Below are 22,462 nucleotides of genomic sequence, written 5' to 3' on the forward strand. Positions count from 1 at the left end.
TCGGCCCATTCGTGCCGAAGCATGGCTCTCCCACACTTATATCTAAAATGAATTTAATTTCCAGGTTATGTACGAGCACAAAGCAGGATAGACTACAATGATGAGATGACTTCATGATTTCAAGGGAGTTAAGGAAGACGTATTGTTTTACTGACATGTCTCGTGAGTCGACGGGGTGATAGCACACTGTAAAGAACTTTTATACATTATTAAATGATTTAAGGTGTTCAATATTTTATTTTATTTTATTTTATGCTAAACCTATAATATCTATTGAATATAGACTAGTTTAAGATAGATTAGAGTACATTAACCTATAGGTACTTGTACTTAAACTAATTTTCATTTTCAGGGCCAAAAATGCGAACACAAAACAAGAGACGAGTCGTCATCTCCCCATCTTCAGACCCACGCATCATACATCTGTTATCACCATCTTACGAACTTCGAGTCACCGTGACGAACTCGCCAAGAACTCGCCGAGTTGTGCCGATACCATATCAACTACGAACTTTCGTGGAATATAAGTGTGCTGATAACAGGGTAGTCATTTTCCGAGGTCGTCGTGTCATACATATCTTGTCCCCATCTCGTCAGCTTCGTGTCACTATATCGAACTCGCCCGGTGTAGGACGAGTTGTGTCGATACCGTATGTGGTACGAACTTTTGTGGAACGTAAAGATTGATTTAATAGTTATGTTTTTGAGAGATTTCTGGACTGTATACATAATTTTAATATTTGATTAATAAAATCTGAAAACTTGGTATAAAATGTAAATAATTGTTAAATAATGATGTATGTGAAAATTATTTAATTTAAAATCCTCTGTTAGGCCAATGGTATCTTGAAATCATGAGGACTTTTTCATTCTTTCTGTAAATGTGTAGGTATTAAAATTTCACATAAAACGTATTATGTAAATATACCTATCATGTATTATGATGAATAAGGTTATGTGGAGTACTTTTTAGATCGATGACTTTTGGGCGTATGTCATTTTAATTAATTTTAGTGTGTAAATAAACATTGTTCATAACTGTGCCTACATTATTCAATTAAAATATTGTTTTTAAATCTCTTAACCGTGGTTTTATTGTTTATATTATAACATTATTAGTCCACAATACCTATATTGTTACCAGTTTTGTTATGAGTTCCATGTAACTGAAACTATCGATATGATAAGTTCTACTGAAAATGAAGCTAAATCGAAATCAAGTACTCGAGTGTCATCTCGATTATAAGCTGTACAATTAGTTAACTGATATTTTTATAATAACAAATAAATCTAATATTCGAACAGTGAAAAAAAGTTTGAAACGAGAATTAAATTGAAAACATTTTTTTTGTATTAGGAACCCTATTACAAGGGACTAAAGAGTATATTTGAATAGTCTTCATGGTAATGAAGGTGTAAATTCATACCCCTAAGGAACTAAAACAAAAAAAATATCTATATCTTCCAATGGTCGTACCGACCTAAAATTCGTTACGAAGGTTTGTATTTAGTCAACGTAAAGTAAAATAAGAAAAAAAGAAAATAAACCTTACAAAAATAAATGAAATCCCACCCCAATTTCCATTTTCTTTTAAAACTGAGTATACTGAGATCTTGAAATGTGCATTCGTATTTTACATTCAACATTCAACCAAATCAGATACACAATACACATAAAAAAACAACTATTATTTCAAAACCAGTTTTGCAATGTATTTGCAATCATCGCTTACATGCAGACCGTTACACAACAGATGGCAGGACGCAGGACCCCTTTCAAGGCAACGTATTATTACTTAAGCACTAATTTAGTACCCGAATGCCACCAGTCAAGTGCCACCAGCGAGTCGGTTAAATCACCAGATGGCAGTATTGTCGATAAAGATATTATGGTAAAGAGTAGTTAGTTCTCGCTAGGGACAATAAATAAAAATGAGTTTTGGCGCAATAGGGTTTATATAATAGGTTTCATGTTAGTTTCAAAGTTTGAAACTAGATGGCGCTGTACTCAATTAAGACTTATTTACCTTTAGGCAAACTCTTAGCTTTTTTGTTGTTCTTTGTTCCTGGTTTACAAGAGATGTAGTTGTTGATACAGGTTACATTGAAATAAAACAACCCGTAACCAAGCAACCCGTAGTATAACGTAGATATTGGCAGTTTTATGTACAATTTACAAATAGGGGAATAAGTTTTGAGTTAGGGTTCATATTAGTTACAAAGTGCACTAAGAGATGGCGCTGTGCTCAAAAATGTTTTACTGTGTACTACACCATTTTTAATTGTTCTCTGATTCTAGCTTACACAAATTGCAGTAGATAAAAAGTTTACTGAAATAAACGATTAAACAAACGACTAATAGCAATCAGATATCTATGATAGATAAAATGTAGCTCAACGTAGACGGGATTGCTACGGCGTAGCATAGCCTATAGCAACACGTAGTACAGTACGTAGCAACACGTAGCAAGCAATCGAGTTTATTGTATAGAAACTAGTTTTGCATCATGTAAGTATCTACCACATTGTATGTAACATCACATCACAACAGACCGTTACACGACAGATGGTGGAACCCCTTTCAACGCTCAGTATTATTATTTAATACCTAGGTACGTACTCGAAGCTTAAAGTGTCAAGAGCGAACCGGTTCAGCATTTGGTGTTCCGTAGATTCAAATATACAGAAGTTGTGGACGCAGGTACACTCAAGTAGTACATTCTTTATTCTAATAATGCAAAGCGCCACCGTTTCATGGTGGATACTCCATATTCCACCATTTGAACGAAGCGTTTCGTTTGAAGTTTCTTTATAAGACGCTTTCTTTAAGTTAGAAAAATCAACCAATGACTTCTCCCTGCCCTAGGTGAGGCGAGAGGGAGTGTCATACTTATATTGACTAAAAACCATCAGTTCCTACTACTGCTTTTTAAGCTGGAGCCCCGGTAAACCCGCTTGGTAGGCCGCAGCTCCGGGTCAGGCATTAGCGCTACTGGGCCTCATGTGTGGTGGTCTGATGACTCTTTGAATCACGCGGGCCACGCGCCTTACGCACGGTTATAAGAACCGCTAATGGGTTAAATTCCTTGCCAGAGTCTATCTTTAGCAGAATATCCAAGGTATCTTCAAGTCGCCAAAATTGTATGCAGATGAAGTAGAAATTCAGCAAAGTTTTAAAATAACAAAGTGTTTCTTAAGACACTTAAACAAACATCGAAGAAAAAATCTTAAAATGAATATCGAAACACTGGATGGTACCCTAAACAGTGACTGATTGTAAATAGGGGTGTCGATGAACAGAGTACATAACATACAAATGCACAAAGTCTATATTGCAGTTATCGATCTGTCTGTGTTCTGTATGTGTGCGTGTGACGCTAGTATACATGTGTGCAGACCAGGTGCTTCACTCCAACCTTAGTGAAGAGATGATGTCGATAGATTCTGTTTAAACAACTTACAAGTTACTGACGAATAATAGAATTTTTCTGATATAACGTCACAAGTAAACCAATTTTGAGGCAGTAGTAGATGATTAACAGCAAATCACATTCGTATATGATTGAATAATTGATTTAATCTGGTTTTAATATGATATTAACAGCCAATACTATAATATGATATAAGAAAATACCGACAGTTTATCGATAACACTGCCGTGTCTACACTACATCCCTACAGTACACACGCCGAATGTACCTTATATACAATTATAGCAGTTATCGATCAAAATCCGTCTGGGTCCTGTATGTGTGCGTGCGACGCTAGTTTACATGTGTGCAGACCAAGCGTTGTGTCTACACTACACATCCCTACAGTACAGACGCCGCGCCGCGCACATCTAGCCAGTCTCGTTACGGACCATGCGCGGTACAGACGTGTGTCGTAATTTCACAAATATTAAAGTAATTATTGAGTAAAAAGATCCAGAATTATAGGTAAGTGTCTACACTTAACAACATGTGATATAGAACAATTTAAAAATATATTTCTCTGACTCCTAAGGTCAGGAAGACAGAGTGTGTGTTCGGTGTTAGGTGACCCTATACTAAGTTTTATTGAATAAACGTGTACTTATGTAATATATTTTACTTTCCAGATCTCCCTGCCTCGTCCGAGATGACCTCGAGAATCTTCCACAAAAGCGGTGTCAGGGAGGCGCGGAGTGTTATTAAAGGTACGTACTTATTAATGATACTCTTTCTAGAAAACCATGTCTTACAATGAAGAATTACGACGATTAGTGAATTATTTTTGTGATCCGAGATGTGTATTCGTTCCTCCTCTAATTAAGTTTATTTTATTTCCAGTTGCTGCAGTGCTGACTGTATACCTCACGGGTGGCCGGTAGTTATTGTAGATTATTTAAACAGTTTCTTAATGGTTGTTGCGATGCAACTCAAAACAAAAGCGGTGTCAGGGAGGCCGGAGTGCTATTAAAGGTACGTACTTATTAATACTCCTTCTAGGAAACCATTACAATAAGGAAACGATTTGTGAATTCTTTTCAGTAAATTATTTACGAGAATTTCTGAAAACATCCAACTCAAAAATTCTTTTTCTGCCGATTCCTAATTAATTTTATTTTATTTCCAGTTGCTGCAGTGCTGACTGTATACCTCACGGGTGGCCGGTAGTTATTGTAGATTATTCAAAGAGTTTCTTGATGTTTGATTCGATAGAACCTACATGTACTCTCATGTAAACATTTTTAAATAAATTACTGTGACTTGTAATGTTGTTGTTTATTTAACCTTAAAATATCCTTTACCCGTGTTCGGGTTCGATCCCCGAGCTTTTTGAATTAACTCAGTTTCCAAAATACTTTGTTCGAACGAAATTAATAAAAAGTACACAACCGAGTTTTGTTTACTTTTTTATACATTTCTAGTTAAATTAATCACTCACTAAATGGCGGCATTGTCGATATAAGGATTTAAGATTCCTTACTTCTTACTGATAGTAGTAACGATATGCTTTAGCGGGTTAGGTTTCGTGATAGGGTTTATATTAGTTACAAAAGACAAAACTAGATGGCGCTGTGTTCAAAATAGTTTACTACAAAACACATTCTGTACACTACTAAATCAACTTATCAAATGGAAGTACTCGTATAACTACTGAGCTCATGACAATATTTCAAATTTTGGTCAGCTATCACACGAGAGATGAGAGTGATTGTTTGAGTTCTCAATAGATGGCAGCACTGTCTATGTAGTTTTGTTATAACCATGAAATCATCAATTTCCTGGGAAGATATTACGACTTTCTTCCGCAGATATTCAATTGTGACTAATGTTTATTAATTGTGAAGAATATATTTATTGCATGATGTTGTTTAGAAAAACAGTTTTCATAGTTCTTTGATTCTGGATTATATATAGTAGTTCAAACTGATGGAGGACATATCCACAGAATCAGTTATTAAACTACGAGTTGGTGTCACACATATAGAAATGGAAATAATTTAGATCATAGTAAAAGCGTAGCGATGAAGTCATTGGTGCTACGCCGTAGTCGATTACGTAGCAAAACGTAGCAAGTAATAAAAAGTGTTAGAAAAACAATTGGAATTAGAAAAAGTTTTATATCATTAAAGTGAAGTAAAACCACCTCAACCCAGACCGTTACACGACAGATGGTAGAACCCCTCTCAATGTAAAATATTATTACATAGTACCTAGGTATGTACTCGAAGTTTAATGTCAAGAGTGAATCGGTTTGGTTGCTCGTGTTCCGCATATTCAAATGTGCAAAAAGTGACTATGGTAGACTAGTGTTTCAATGAAAATATAATTAAGTTGTTTTTTAAACAGTTTATCAATCAAAATTTAAAATTATGCAAATGATGGGCAAGTTGCTTAAAAAAATTCATCTAATTTATTCATGTAAGGTAAGTGGGAATAGTTAATTCGGTGTGATATATAATTAGTAAATTACTAGAAGTATTCGAAGAATTCACATATTACGAAAATAATGATATTTGAGGGAAATGAGATGACGAAGGAAATGAGATTTCACCAACTAAACATTTTAGTCAGACGGTACCCTAAACAGGGGCCTATTGTAAATAGGGGTTGCTAACGAATGTACCTTATATACAATTATAGCAGTTATCGATCAAAATCCGTCTGGGTTGTGTATGTGTGCGTGCGACGCTAGTTTACATGTGTGCAGACCAAGCGTTGTGTCTACACTACACATCCCTACAGTACAGACGCCGCGCCGCGCACATCTAGCCAGTCTCGTTACGGACCATGCGCGGTACAGACGTGTGTCGTAATTTCACAAATATTAAAGTAATTATTGAATAAAAAGATCCTGAATTTTAGGTAAGTGTCTAACAAGATATATTTCTGACTTGTGTTCTACTAAGTTGTATGGAATAAACGTGTACTTATGTAATATATTTTACTTTCCAGATCTCCCTGCCTCGTCCGAGATGACCTCGAGAATCTTCCACAAAAGCGGTGTCAGGGAGGCGCGGAGTGTTATTAAAGGTACGTACTTATTAATGATACTCTTTCTAGAAAACCATGTCTTACAATGAAGAAACGATTGTGAATTATTTTTCTGATCCAAGATGTGTATTCAATTCCTCCTCTAATTAAGTTTATTTTATTTCCAGTTGCTGCAGTGCTGACTGTATACCTCACGGGTGGCCGGTAGTTATTGTAGATTATTTAAACAGTTTCTTAACGGTTGATTTGATGCAACTCAAAATAAAAGCGGCGTCAGGGAGGCCAGAGTGTTATTAAAGGTACGTACTTATTAATACTCCTTCTAGGAAACCATTACAATAAGGAAACGATTTGTGAATTCTTTTCAGTATATTATTTACGAGAATTTCTGAAAACATCAAACTCAAATTTTTTTTCTGAACCAATTCCTAATAAAGGTTTTTTTTTAATTTCCAGTTGCTGCAGTGCTGACTGTATACCTCACGGGTGGCCGGTAGTTATTGTAGATTATTTAAAGAGTTTCTTGATGGTTTATTCGATACCACTTACATGTACTCTCATGTAAACATTTTTAAATAAATTACTGTGACTTGTAATGTTGTTGTTTATTTAACCTTTATCCTTTACCCGTGTTCGGGTTCTATGCCCAAACTGGTTGAATTAACTTAGTTTCCAAAATACTTTGTTCGAACAAAATTAATCAAAAGTATAGAACCGAGTTTTGTTTATTATTTTATACATTTAAACTTAAATAATCACTAACTAGATGGCGGCATTGTCGATAAAGGTATTTTACCTTACTTCTCACTGGCGGTAGTAACGATGTGCTTTAGTTGCTTAAGTTTCGTGATAGGGTTCATATTAGTTACAAAAGACAAAACTAGATGGCGTTGTACTCAAAATTATTTACTACTAAACACAATCTATAGTACTAAAGCAAATTGTGGAATGTAGGTAAGTAGTATGACTACTGAGCTCATGACATTATTTCAAATTTTGATCAGCTATCAGACGAGTGATGAGAGTTGTTGTTTCAGTTCTCAATAGATGGCAGCACTACTTATAAAGTAATGTTATAATTGGGGAAATTATCAATTTCCTGAGAAGATATTATAGCATACTACGGTAAACATTCAATTGTGACTAATGTTTATTAATTATGAAGAAATATTATTACATGACGTTGTTTAGAAACATTAGTTTTCATAGCTCTTTGATTCTGCATTATAGTAGTTGAAACATTGCTAGAGGACATTTCAGCAGAAAGCTTGTTATAAGCCACAATACGGATAGTACGTATAAAACTTGGAAATAAATAAGATCGTTTACAACACAGCGATGTCGCGATAGTAATACTACGCCGTAGTCGATTACATAGCAACACGTAGCAAGTAAACAAAACACTTAGAATTAAAACTAGTTTTACATCATCAAGTGAACTAACTACATCAACACACACCGTTACACGACAGATGGTAGAACCCCTTTCAATGTACAATATTATTACATAGTACCTAGGTATGTACTCGAAGCTTAAAGAGATAAGAGTGAATCTATTTGGTTGCTTGTGTTCCGCATATTCAAATGTGCGAAAAAGTGATTATAGTAGAATATGGTTTATGTAATTAAACATATATATTCTTGTTAGGTTGTCTGTTTAACGGAGTTTTAATCAAAATACTTATGAAAATTATGTAAATTACGGCTAGTTGTTTAAGGGTTGTCACCCTGTCTATTCATACAAAGTGAATGGGAATAATCGATTCTGTGTGATATCAAACTCAGTGAAATTCTAGAACCACGAAGTATTCCTCATATGACGAAAATAAAGATCTTCGAAGGAAATGAGATGATGAAGGAAATGAGATTTCACAAACTAAACATTTCAGACGGTACCCTAAACAGGGGCCAATTGTAAATAGGGGTTGCTAACGAATGTACCTTATATACAATTATAGCAGTTATCGATCGAAATCCGTCTGGTCCTGTATGTGTGCGTGAGACGCTAGTTTACATGTGTGCAGACCAAGCGTTGTATCTACACTGCACATCCCTACAGTACAGACGCTGTGGCGCGCAGATCTAGCCAGTCTCGTTACGGACCATGCGCGGTACAGACGTGTGTCGTAATTTCACAAATATTAAAGTAATTTTTAAGTAAATGATCCAGAATTATAGGTAAATGTTTAAAAATATAAATCTCTAACTCCTAAGGTCAGGAAGAGAAAACGTGTTCGGTGTACTTATTATAGTATATTTTACTTTCCAGATCTCCCTGTCGTCCGAGATGTCCTCGAGAATCTTCCACAAAAGCGGTGTCAAGGAGGCGCGGAGTGTTATTAAAGGTACGTACTTATTAATGATACTCTTTCTAGAAAACTATGATTTTGTGAATCCGCTCCTCATATAAGATAATATAATCTAATTAAGTTAATTTTATTTCCAGTTGCTGCAGTGCCGACTGTATACCTCACGGGTGGCCGGGAGTCATAGTAGATTATTTAAACAGTTTCTTAACGGTTGATTCGATACAACTCAAAACAAAAGCGGTGTCAAAGAGACGCGGAGTGCTATTAAAGGTACGTACTTATTAATACTCCTTCTAGGAAACCATTACAATAAGAAAACGATTTGTGAATTCTTTTCAGTAAATTATTTACGAAAATTTCTGAAAACATCCAACTCAAAAATTCTTTTTCGGCCGATTCCTAATTAATTTTATTTTATTTCCAGTTGCTGCAGTGCTGACTGTATACCTCACGGGTGGCCGGTAGTTATTGTAGATTATTCAAACAGTTTCTTGATTGTCGACTCGATACCACCTACATGTACTCTCATGTAAACATTTTTAAATAAATTACTGTGACTTGTAATGTTGTTGTTTATTTAAAACCTTTTTATTGTATGGATGAAGAGATACATAATTAAAATATTGTGTCTTTTCTATAAATTATCTTTAATTAATTACCGTGTTCGGGTTCGATCCCCGAGCTGTTTGAATAAACTCAGTTTCCAAAATACTTTGTTCGAATGAAATTAATCAAAAGTATACAACCGAGTTTTGTTTATTTTTTAAACATTTCTAGTTAAACAATCACTCACTAGGTGGCAGCATTGTCGATGAAGGTATTTTACCTTACTTCTCACTGGCGGTAGTAACGATATGCTTTAGTGGATTAGGTTTCGTGATAGTGTTCATATTAGTTACAAAATACAAAAGTAGATGGCGCTGTGCTCCAAATGGTTTACAACTGAACACAAACTGTACTACTAACTCAACTTATCAAATGTAAGTAGTCGTATAACTACTGAGCTCATGACAATATTTCAAATTTTGGTCAGCTATCACACGAGAGATGAGAGTTGTTGTTTGAGTTCTCAATAGATGGCAGCACTGTTAATAAAGTTATGCCGTAACTTTAAGAATAATTTAAGAATAAATTTAAGAATAAATTTATTAACGAACTTCACAATCATTGTGGTCTTATACTATATCACAATAATTTGTTTAATTTTGGTGTTGTCATCAAGTGTATCGGTAGCCCCCAAACTAGGATAATCCTGTATCTTGGGGACTTGAGTTGAGACATCTTGAGTACATTATTAGGTAGGACTATTGAGTGAATCTAAATTACAGCGAAATTGATAGATATTAAAGATAAACTAAGTCGAATTATACAGCAATATGTAGCATACTAAGTAAGAGCCTGAAAATTAAATAGTCCATGGTGCAAAGTTCTTGAATCACAAAATAAAATGTTAAAATTTTCCAAATCTTAATGTCTTAAAGTCAAACTTAAAGACAAATCAAAATCACAAAATAAGGCATGGTAAGGACTATATAAGTGATTGAATCACAGAGTTAGCTTTAACCGTTTTGAGCCATAACATAAAATTAAATTCTTATATCATTATTACTCAGTCTTATATAATAGAATAATAAAATTTTAAATTCAAAACAAAAACAATGAATTCTAAGGTAAGTACAAAGATAATAAAAATTGTGTGTGTGTGTGTGTGTGTGTGTGTGTGTGTGTGTGTGTGTGTGTGTGTGTGTGTGTGTGTGTGTGTGTGTGTGTGTGTGACTGTGTGTGTGTGTGTGTGTGTGTGTGTGTGTGTGTGTGTGTGTGTGCATACGTGTTGCAATAGTCTTAGTAGTCTAGTAATGTTTCAATATTTCCTCGGTCTCTTCATATGTCAATTCACTTAGCCACTGTGTAATCTTTTTCTTACAGGATATTTTATTCAAATTTTTGACGTCGCAACTTTTGTTGATTGTGTTGTACACCTTGATGTGTGAATATAATGGACATCTTCTGACGAGAAGGTTATTCGCGTCCGGTAATGGAATATGGAGCACGCGCTTGTTGATTATTTCTTTGTAATCAGGCCTACTTTTTAGGGATTTATGCACGCTTAGAGTCGCACATAGTATGAATAGGTGACGCACTCTCAATACCTCGAAATCTTTGTAAATTAAATCAGTGGGATAGCGGAAAGGCTTCCGTAAGGCTACTTTTATTACGGCTCGTTGAGCTCTTTCTACTTCTATTAGTGTACTTTTTGCAGCAGCACCCCAGATTGCAATCCCGTATTGTAGAACTGACTGGCACAGGCCAAGATAGATGATGCGTAAGGTTTTTGTTGGTGTACAGTCACGGAGTTTTTTCATTATGAATATTAGTTTGCGAGCCTTGCTGGAGAGTGATTGTATGTGTGCTTTAAATGATAGGTTTTCGTCTAGCGTGATGCCGAGATATTGGATAGTAGGTGTGTGTTCTATTGTAGTACAGTTGCAGTGTGAAGGAGGTGGTTGAAGGGGTGTGTAGCAGGTGTGGTATTTTATTGCTAGTTGTCTTGGTGGTCGGGAAGCCACTGTTTTGTAGAAGGTGACGTATTTGGTTTTTTTTATGTTCAGTGTCAAGAGATTTCTGTCTAGGGCTTCGGAAATTATTAGTAAACCTTCTTCTGCTAGTTGGTATACTTTCTCCCAAGATTTGTCGTGAAACAGTATAACGGTGTCATCGGCATATGATATAGTTATGGAGTTAGGTATATGTGTGTTTAAAATATCGTTCATATAGAAACTAAATAAGGTTGGGCCTAGTATGCTACCCTGTGGGATACCGAAGCTAATGGGAAGCAATTCACTTGAATATTCCCCTACTGTTACCATTTGCTTGCGGTTTGTTAGGTAGTTGGTAAACCAGTCTAGTGCAACACCTCGTATGCCTACACATTCCAATTTTTTCAGGAGGAGGTTAATTGAGATGGTGTCGAAGGCCTTTGCCAGGTCTAAGAATAGCCCTAGAGTTTGGTCTCCAGCTTGAGTGAAAGAGGCTACTGAATTTGTTAGAAGTGTAGCTGCGTCTACTGTTGATTTCCCTCGCCGAAAACCAAATTGCCGATCTGAGTTTAAGTTGTGTTTTTCAAAGTAGTTCACTAGGCGGTTGTTTACTATTTTTTCAAGAATTTTAGACATTATGGGTAAGAGAGCAATGGGGCGATAGTTTTCGGGAGTATCTTCTGGTCCGTTTTTGTGTATTGGTCTGACAGATGCAATTTTCCAGCACTCCGGAAAAGTCCCAGTCTGCAGACTAAGATTAAAGATATGAGTGAGTGGAGTGAGGATTGAATTCTTGTGTTTAAGGAGGAACTTTGTAGTTATACCATCTATACCTGGTGCACTGTCAATTTTAAGTTGGTACATGAATTTAAATACTTCTTCTTCATCTGTTGGGTGAAGGAAAAAAGAGTTTTGAGAGAAAGAGTATGAGTGTGACGTTTTATATTTTCTGGTTAGAGATTCTTGTGTTTCAGAGATACGTGTTAGTATGCTGTCGGATAGTTTTGTTCCTACATTGGTGAAGTAAGCGTTACAGTTATCAAGTGAGCGGACAGGATCCACCGCGTTTAGAATTAATTGATCACCAGTTTTTGTTTTATTTTTATCAGGGCTATAAATTGATTTCAAAGTGTTCCATAATTTTTTCGGATCTTTTTGGTTTTTGTTTATCAGTTGACTATTGTATTCAGTTTTTAATTTGTGTAAGAGGCCGTTGCAAAAGTTTCTGTATCGGGTATAAATTAGTTTTTTTAAATCGTCTTCTGGGTCAGACTTCGTGATTTGGTGAAGTTTGTCACGATGCTTTATACATCGTAGAAGTCCTGGTGTGACCCACGGTTTGAGTGTGAATCGGCTTTTGCTTACTTTAACTTTGTGTGTGTGTTTATTTATTATGCTAGTGATGATAGTAGTGAGCGTATTTGCAGCTTTGTCAGGACAGTTTGATTTAAGTATGTCACACCAATCCGTTTGTGACAATTCTTCATTGATGGCGTTATCGTCTGTTTTGGTAACTAATCTGTGTTTCGTGTATAGGTTTCTGTCTCTATTTGCTTGTGAGAGGACTGCCAAAGCAATATCGTGGTCTGTAATTGAGCATTTTGCGACTATCCCCATGGAGTTATATTTAGATTTTATGAATATGTGATCGAGGCAAGTGTCTGTTCTTGTTTGAGCTGTTATTGCAGGTAGAAGAGAGTGTGAAGCCATTAAACAGAGGTATTCCGAGCTATTTGGATTGGTTGCATTTATTATGTCTATATTTAAATCTCCAGCAAGTGTAATTGTTTGGTATTGTTTTAGTTGTGACAAAGTGGAGTCTAGTGATGTTAAGAAGTTAGTTACATTTGGAGTAGATGGAGATCTATATATTCCTATGACGGCTATTTTGTTGTCCAAGATGACTATTATGCTGTCCGATTCTAGGATCACTGAGTCAAATACTTTTACGTTTCTATTTGTTTTAGTATAAATTATGACGCCTCCGTTTTTATTTAGTTGCGAGTGAGAGCGATACATTGCGTAGCCCGGCAGTGGTTCTAATATTGAACCTTCCCTAAGCCAACATTCCGTCAGAACAATGACATCTATGTCAGAGTCAAGTCGATTCAAAGCTAAACAAAATTCATCAAAGTTGCGATTATAACTCCTTATGTTAAATGTCAGTATTTTGAGGTTTTGGTTATTATTAGGTATAAGTTTCCTACAGTCTTCCAATGAGTCACATTTATGACAAGTTATATTTACGTTAGAGTCTATGTCTTGTATAACGTCAAATACAGCCATTTATGCAGTTTAAGAAAATTGTGTTGTTAGTTCTCATTATTCTTGTCACTATTACTATGATTATTATAGGGTGTAAGGAAACTAGACATGTACTACTTGGGTTTAATTGAGTTATTATAGGTCTGTCAGTGGTGTGGATCGCAGGACGCAGATGAGTATTGTATGTAATAGTTGTTATTGTGTGTACTAGACGTGCGTTGAGAAGTGTGCGGATTGAGACAGTAGTTCTGTGATTTATTTCGGTGTGTAATAAGCAGGTGTTGTGAATAATTATGTGAGTTAATGTAGTGTGTGATAAAAGTGTGTGTAGTAAGCATGTGTATATTATTACGTGTAGTAAAAACGTCTTATAGACGACGTTACTAAATGTTGACTTTGAGAGAATGTGTGTATGAGTTGATGCAAAATGTAATAAGTCGTTTAGTGTGTCGCGTATTGTGGTAATAAGTGCTGTGTTTGGGAACTTAAGTCTATAAGTGACTATAGTGTCTGATGTACATAATATCAAGTTGTTCTTATGTTTTGTAATGCTTAATACTAAGTGAATAAAATTAAGAGACAAAGTAACAAAATTATAAAAAAGGATAAAGTAAGAATTGTGCTTTGTGAGATCATTACAATATTCAGTTCTGTCCTTAGTCCGCTGGGGTTGTAGATGCCGGAGACGCGGTGGATGGTCCCAAGTAGCGGTCCAGGTCATCAGAGTTCCGTATACGGATCGGCGGGTTCCCTTCTTGTTTTCGGATAAGGATTGCTCCGTTCCTGCACCAGCAGTATCTATACCCGTGTTCCTTCGCAGCCAGTCTAGCCGCACGAAATAACTGCCTGTTCCCGGGAGTGAGACGTTCGTTGATATACACTTGTCTGTTGGCTCCGGGTATCTCTATATCAGTTGAATGCAGAGGACTTCTGGTTTTTGCAGCTTTCAAGAAGTTGTCACGCTGATGTCGGCGTACAAAGCGAACTATTAGGTTCCGGGGTAAATTATCGGTGGTGTTTGACACTTGCTGCCGTCGTGGCCCTGCTCTGCTCACATAGTCAATGTCTTGGTCATCGATGGAGATTCCAATTTTGTGTGCAATTACGCGTACGGTATGCATCGGGTTTTCATTTTTATATTCGTTAATTCCCGAGATTTCTATTTCATTTTGTATAGAAGCTTGTGTGTGTGTGTTTAGTTGTTCGCGTAGATTACTAATTGTGTTGTTTAGGCAAATAATTTCTTCCTCCCGCTTTTCAAGTGTCTTGATTCGTGTATCATATTCGTCAAGTCGAGTGTAGCACCTTTTGAGGTGCTCGGATACGTCGTTAATATGTTGCTTTAGATCGCTCACATCGCCACGAAGCAATTTCATTTCGGAAGCTAGGCTGCGCAGGACTTCAGAATCAGAAGACTGCGTGGTGGTTGACAGTGGTGATAATGCTGGTCCAGGTGATCGAGTGATATTTAGCACTGTTGGTTGACATAGTGGGCATAGCCAGTCTCTAGCCAGCTGTTTGGAAGTATTGGATAGGTTTACACAGACGTAATGGTACACAAGTTCGCATTGAGTACATTTGGCGTGTGTAGCTTTAACGGGCTTATTGCAGCTTGCACAGTTATTTGCCATAATTTATAATAGGTAGTGTAAACAAAGATAGCTAAATAAAATAATTCACTCGTAAGCGCAGTTTGTGCGCGCGCAGGATTGTCCAATTCCCGGAATTCGTCGCCGGCCGGCGGCCGCGGTAGGTCGCGGAAAGAACGTCGTAAGCGCCGTGGATATTGTGTCGCTTACGCGTTTTAACGCACTGTCGTCGTCGGTCACAACAAACTTTTTTTAAGTGAATGTTTGAAATATTGTTTTGTTGTTTACTATTAAGAAACTACAGAATCTTCGTTAAAAACTTATGCACTCTGTTCACTGTAGTGTTATAATCACAGATTTCACTAAAATTTGATTCGGAGAACACTTTTACCGCGAGATTTTAATTATTTTGCGGAGCGGATGATTTACGTGGCGTCCTTGACCAGTGTCCAAACTCAACTCCAACTCAACAACAACTAGTGAAATTATTCCTCAGAAAGTATTAAAACTTACTTCAGCAAATATTATTAGTTATGAAGAATATAATTATACATGAGGTTGTTCAATGTTATAAAAATGGAAATGAATTAAATCGTAGTTAAAGCGTAGCGACGTAATCATTAGTGCTACGCCGTAGTCGATTACGTAGGAAGTAATCAAAATAATTGGTATTAAAACTAGTTTTACATCATCAAGTGAAGTAAAACAGCACCAACACAGACCGTTACACGATAGATGGTAGAACCCCTTTCAATGTACAATCTTATTATATAGTACCTAGGTACGTACTCGAAGCTTAGTGTCAAGAGTGAATCGGTTTGGTTGCTTGTGTTCTGCATATTCAAGTACGAAAAAAGTGATTGTGGTAGAATATGGTTTGTGTAATGAGACATATATATTCTTGTTAGGTTGTCTGTTTAACGGTTTTTTAATCAAAATACTTATGAAAATTATGTAAATTACGGCTAGTTGTTTAAGGGTTGTCACCCTGTCTATTCATACAAAGTGAATGGGAATAATCGATTCTGTGTGATATAAAACTCAGTGAAACTCTTGAATCAAGAAGTATTCCTCATCTGACGAAAATAATATTTTTGTGGGAAATGAGATGATGAAGGAAATGAGATTTCACTAACTTAACATTTTAGTCAGACGGTACCCTAAACAGGGGCCTATTGTAAATAGGGGTTGCTAACGAATGTACAAATTGCAACGATAACTAGTATACACCAACACATCGACACAACTATCGCTACACAATATCCCTGTGTGGGTATTCCGTAGTAATGTGCATAAAAACGTTTGTCCATTACACACACATTGGTATATACTATAAATTATTGTGTCGGTATATGTAAGAATTTCGTAAAAGATTTTATGAATAAAAACAAGGGTAGACATAAAAATAATACTTAACAAACATTTAATAAATCGAACAACGAAAGATCGAGCTACACAAATTATACCCATACAAATATATCTAAAGGAATCTTCTTGTCGTATATTTATGTTATTGAATCCATTACAATATTTCGTAACATTTATTAATTGCACGTTTGGCGTAATGGTTAACGCTTTGAGTTATCAGGCAAGGTGTCGCAGGATCGAACCCAGCAATAACTAGTTCTTTTTGTAGTGTTTATCAAATATTTTTAAACAACATCTAATTCTAAATTTCTAATGATTCGATACTTGAGTATTAAATTTGTAATGTTTGTGGCGACCACGCAACTCTCGGGTCATTTTATTTAGCCCGTTTATAAAGTAACTACCGTCAATTCTTTAAATATTTTCCAAATCACCCAACTTACAAAATAAAATTATATTCTTAGTTGTCAATTTATGAGCATTTCATTTTCATAGTTTATTGCTACATAATTCGTGTGTAAAGCTCAACATGTCTGAACACTTCACAAATTTGAAAAAGGCAGAAGTAATTATTTTGCACGAACAAAAGATAGATCTTTTCTTTAGTGAAATAGAAAGGCGCTTAACGATATCGGTGAGTAAATAAGATAATTATTATGTTGATATTTTGGGTAATTGATTGAATTAATAATTTTATTTAAAGTTCTCTAAAATTATATTTTTAAATATAATAAAATAATGTTATTATTTTTTGTTTTATAAAACACATAAAATAAGAACATTAAAAAATTTATGAATATTAATATTTGAATACAGTTGCGCGCGGGCGCTGCATATCGTTAGACGCGTTGTTCGCTCGACGCCAAACCGGTTTTTGTTTACCTGCTTTCGGCCCGAGTATTATTGTTCGCACTTATTAAACTCATTACGATGTTGTTTAAAAATGGCTAGCGACGAGTTAGATGTTTCAGAGTTAAATGATCATGATAATGTGAGCAGTATGACTAGGGAGAATAGTGAGATGACAAGTAGTATGGAAGAATTGAATCTATCGAGAGATAATCGTGAGGTTGACATGTCAAATGCTGTTATATCTCAACAACATTCTACGGCAGCAAAGAGGAAAAACCGAGAAGTAAGCCGGGATGAGATTTGGACGACAGTTAACAGAAGAGGTAAAAGATATGCCAGAGGAAGTGAGGTAGATGACTCAATAAGAACAGCAGAAGACAGAATCGAAGTATGCGTTTCATCGACCAGTGTACTACCGAAACAATTTAAATTGGCAAAGATATTAAAATCGGAGAACATATGTGACATAATACGAATAAAATACATTAACCCTCACAAAGTACTGATGGTGTTTAATAATGAAGACAGTTGCGATCGGCTGATTAATTCTCAATATTTTAAGAGCGAGGGCTATAAATGTCAAAGAACTTTGGAAACAATCCAGTCTTATGGAGTAGTGAAATATATTGACCTGGATTTATCTGAAGAAGAAATATTGGAGGGATTGGAGAGTGATATACAGATCATAGGAGTGAAAAGGTTAAAACGCAGAAGTACCATAGATTCCAGATGGGAGCCATCGGAGGCAGTTCGTATATGTTTCATGGGGTCGTCGTTGCCTTCCTTCATTTATATATTTAATACTAGAGCAGAAGTTACGCCCTATATATTCCCGGTAACGCAATGTTCGCGGTGTTGGCGATTTGGACATACAATGAAATTATGCCCATCAAATAAGGTTATATGCCCAAAATGTAGCAAGAATCACCCTAATTGCGAGACAGTTAACTTCAAGTGCAATAATTGTTCCGGAAATCACATGACTTTAGCAAAAAACTGTCCCATATATATTAAGGAGAAAAAGATCAGAGACTTGATGGCCGAATTTAATTGCACCTACAAACGAGCCCTTACTATGTACGTCCCGCCAGAGCACCCTGCAATGGAAACCTCCAGAAGAGAGTGTCCATATATTATAGGAGAGGAGACACATGGGTCGGGTGACAACCTTACCTTGGCTCGGTCCCCAACAAACAAAAATACCTACTCAGACATAGTAAAAAGAAATAATCAGGATGGAAAAAATACAAGGAAGGTGAAGAAAAGGAATGGAAGGAAGGGTACCCCCGTTCCCGTGCCCCCTCTGCAGAACTATGGCTCGGAAGAGGTATCGGAGGGAGGTTTTCAGGAATCGGACAATGACATTGAGTGTGGTAACTTGGAGGATAAGAATGGTGCTAACGGTTCTGAAAGAAGAAGATCGAACATTAGTGGGATATGGAGTAAGTTAAAAGAGAAAATACTGGATACAGAGACTTCGTGGGAGAATAAAATAACTAACTGTGCAGGTATATTGTTCGAATGGATCAAATCTTTTATTTTGAAGTACATTTTAGAAGCGCCAGTTTTTATTAATATTTCACAATGGATCAAGAAAACAACAGACACTCAATAATTAATATCCTACAATGGAATGCTCAAAGCCTCCGGCCTAAAGCCACTGAGTTCGAAGCGTTGCTGAGTCAAGAGAAGGTGCACATCGCAATAATTAGCGAAACGTGGTTTGAACCTGAGAGCAATTTTCGTATAAGCGGTTACAATACATTCAGAGATGATCGTGATGACGGATATGGTGGCGTCGCAATTTTAACTCATTGGTCTTTGAGAGCAAGTCGTTGCAACACCAATACCAGCAATGCTGGCATACAGTTATTACAAGTAAGGGTTACTAATTGTGAACATTTAGAAAACGTTATCGCTATTTATTGCCCCTCCTCTGTATACACTAGTAAAAGAGATTGGGACCAAATATTTTCTCTAAAACAAGAAAGAACACTTATAACTGGAGATTTCAATGGACACCATACTAACTGGTCATCTAAGACCGACGCTAGAGGTTTACAACTGTTTGACTCCATATTCGAAAACAATTACGTCGCTCTTAATGATGGAACTTCTACACGTGTTAAACTGGTTAATGGTATCTTACAAAGTACTTCACCTGATTTGACCATAGCATCCCTGGATTTGGCAATGAAGTTTAGCTGGCAAGTTATGAATGAGAACCTAGGGAGCGATCACTTAGTCCTAAAAATTAAAACTGAAATCAACACTATAAATACATGTAAAACTAAAAGGAATTATAAAAGAGCAGAATGGGTAAAATATAGAGAGATTATAAAAGAAAAAGTTCACGTTTTAGACATACAAACAGATAATCAAAAAGCATACGATAATTTTATTGAGGTCCTGAATACGGCAGCAGATCAAAGCATACCTAAAATAAAAATTTGTGATAATCCAATTCGACAACAGATGTTTAAACCTAAACCATATTGGGGGCAGGACTTATCACGCGCTGTTGCTGAGCGACGTCTGGCCTTAGCAGAATTCAGGAAGAACCCGACACCACAAAATTTAGACAAGATTCAAAGGAAAACCAGTGAGGCCCAGAAATTGATTCGGAATAGCAAGCTTAGTTCGTTTAGAAACTTCTGTGATAGTTTGGATAACACAATGTCAGCAGCTGAAGTGTACAGACGAATGAAATGGCTCAAAGGCCACAGGATGGCGAGATGCGCTGTGGATCAGGAACAATCGGAAAAGTTGCTACATAGCTTAGCACCAGATTACGTGAGCCCCCCTCCTCCTAATTTTATATCAGAAAATGAGCAATTGAGCAGTCCAATTTCAATACAAGAATTAAATAATTGTATTAAACAAACTGATACAGCACCCGGTGGAGATGATATATCCTACTCCATGATCAGACATTTACCAGAAGAAGGAAAACTAGTTTTAGTTTCACTATACAATAGATTTCTACTTTCGGGCTTTGCCCCGAAACAATGGAGAGAGGTTAAAATAGTGCCCATACCAAAACCTGGTCGGGATGCTGGATCCGTATCAGGTATCAGACCAATTGCTTTGTTATCATGTCCTTGTAAAATTTTACACACAATCTTAAACCGTAGGCTCGAATGGTTTCTTGAAAGAAATAATTGTTTCGCGGACGAAACTACCGGATTTAGGAGAATGCGATCTTGTGCGGACAACCTGACTAGATTAGTATCGCGCATTCAGGAAGGGTTTTCAAAAAATAGTAGCACTTTGGTATGTTTTATTGATATTGACAGCGCTTATAATAACGTTAATTTAGTGGCCCTTTTAAATATATTAGACAGGATGGGAGTGGGAGCGCAATTGTGCAGGTACTTATGGGAATTTCTACACGACAGACACCTTTCAATCCAAATTAACGATAGTAGCACAGTTATAAGAACCACAGGGACAGGCATAGCACAGGGCGATCCGCTATCCCCACTATTATTTAATGCTGCCACTTCAAAGATTTGTCACAATATAGTCGAGGTGTCTGTGTCCCAATATGCGGACGACTTTGTATTGTATGTAACTAAGAAACAAATTTCAGACTCCGTCACCAACATTCAAAATTCACTAAAAATATTTCAATGTTTAATAGAGGAAGTCGGATTAGAGATCTCTCTTAATAAAACAAAAATATGTTTATTCAGCAAGGGTAGAACTAGAAATGTATTTTCCGTAAAAATTAATAACCATAGCATTCAACAGGTTGATAATGCAAAATATTTAGGTATGTGGCTAGACAAATCTTTGAAGTGGAAAAAACATATTAACGAATTACGGGAAAAGTGCTCCAGATTAATAAATATATTTAAGGTTCTGGCTGGATCCAAATGGGGCGTCCACCCGAAACACTTACGGCGTCTATATATCTCCATGATTCGAAGCAGATTCGATTACTGCAGTTTCTTATTTGGCAATTACGCTAAGAGTCAATTAAATAAACTAGACGGAATTCAAAATTTATGTATGAGGATTATAGGGGGCTTCATTAGAAGCACACCAATCCATGTCATGGAGAACGAATTGTGTTTACAACCACTACAGATCCGCAGAAGATATTTAGCGGGAAAATTCTGGCTCAAATCTAGATCTATACAGAATAATGTTACAATAAGTATTATCGATGAATTGTCAAACCTGTGTGAGGGTCAATACTGGAGAAACAAAAAGATTCCACTTATAGTAGACATGCATAGGAAATTGCAAGATTTACCTATTTATTCTAGTCCCATATTAGGAGCATTCTCATTGAATACTTGGTTGTCCAGTATTGACTTAACAAAAAATATTTATTTCGATATTCCTGATGTACACTTTCCAAAGAGATCGATGAATACGTTAGATTTAATGCAAAAATGTTCCAAATTCTTATGCGATAAATATGGTACGTTTTATCAACTGTACACAGACGGATCTAAAGACGCGCAGTGTGCGGGAGCGGCTGTATTCGACCCCCAATCAAATGATATGTTTAAATTTAAAATAAAGGCTAATATTTCTATAATGTACTGCGAGCTGATAGCGATTTCTGAAGCTCTGTCTTACGCGTTAACTCTTGACACACAACGTATTGTAGTTATAACTGACTCTAAAAGTGCCTTATTGCATTTGGCTCGGCTACCCTCGAACTATCGAGGTACCCCGATAGCCTTAGTTATCGTTCAGACTATTTTTGAGCTACTTAGGACTAACAAGACTATAATTTTACAGTGGATTCCATCTCATGTTGGCATTATGGGCAATGAAAAGGCGGATCAGGCAGCAAAATTAGCGTTATCGGAAGGGATCCCATACACTTGCTTACCTTTACATTCAGACCAAGTTCACAAAGTTAAATATATCTGCAAAGACTTGTGGCAGGAATACTTTGATGAGAGATCGCTAACAAAGGGCATATGGTACAGGACTATACAGGCTGAACCTTTTCGTTGCCCATGGTTCCAGGATATGGAGGCCCATAGACAATATGTTGTGACATTGTTGAGACTGCGATCTGGGCATATCCCATCAAATAAATTTGCACATTTAATGGG

At 36.4% G+C, this 22,462-nt stretch overlaps 2 protein-coding genes and 1 long non-coding RNA gene across 13 annotated transcripts in view; 2 read left to right on the plus strand and 1 right to left on the minus strand.

The window, feature by feature from the left end:
• Positions 1-3,386: 3,386 nt before the first annotated feature.
• The window catches only part of LOC118279402 (uncharacterized), a 46,572-nt gene continuing 27,496 nt past the window's right edge, over positions 3,387-22,462 (plus strand). For 3 of the 11 annotated variants that reach the window (XM_050698249.1, XM_050698251.1, XM_050698252.1), the window contains exons 1-3: positions 3,389-3,938; positions 4,100-4,177; positions 6,423-6,500. In XM_050698249.1, the coding sequence (XP_050554206.1) occupies positions 4,120-4,177; positions 6,423-6,500 (136 nt within the window). In that variant the 5' untranslated portion in view covers positions 3,389-3,938; positions 4,100-4,119. Of the gene's footprint in view, positions 3,939-4,099; positions 4,178-6,031; positions 6,333-6,422; positions 6,501-22,462 lie in introns of those variants that run through there. The other 8 variants (XM_050698245.1, XM_050698250.1, XR_007705894.1 and 5 more) reach the window with 6 other exon arrangements.
• LOC126911366 (uncharacterized) lies at positions 8,740-9,254 on the plus strand. Its single transcript, XR_007705904.1, has 2 exons — positions 8,740-8,806; positions 9,195-9,254. It is a non-coding gene; the product is annotated as an uncharacterized LOC126911366 (long non-coding RNA).
• LOC118269700 (uncharacterized) lies at positions 11,147-15,618 on the minus strand. Its single transcript, XM_035584953.2, has one exon. It carries the CDS (start codon positions 15,201-15,203, stop codon positions 14,229-14,231), a length of 975 nt encoding a protein of 324 aa, XP_035440846.2. The 5' UTR covers positions 15,204-15,618; the 3' UTR covers positions 11,147-14,228.

This window comes from Spodoptera frugiperda, chromosome 14, assembly GCF_023101765.2.
Source record: "Spodoptera frugiperda isolate SF20-4 chromosome 14, AGI-APGP_CSIRO_Sfru_2.0, whole genome shotgun sequence".
NCBI classification, from domain to species: domain Eukaryota; kingdom Metazoa; phylum Arthropoda; class Insecta; order Lepidoptera; family Noctuidae; genus Spodoptera; species Spodoptera frugiperda.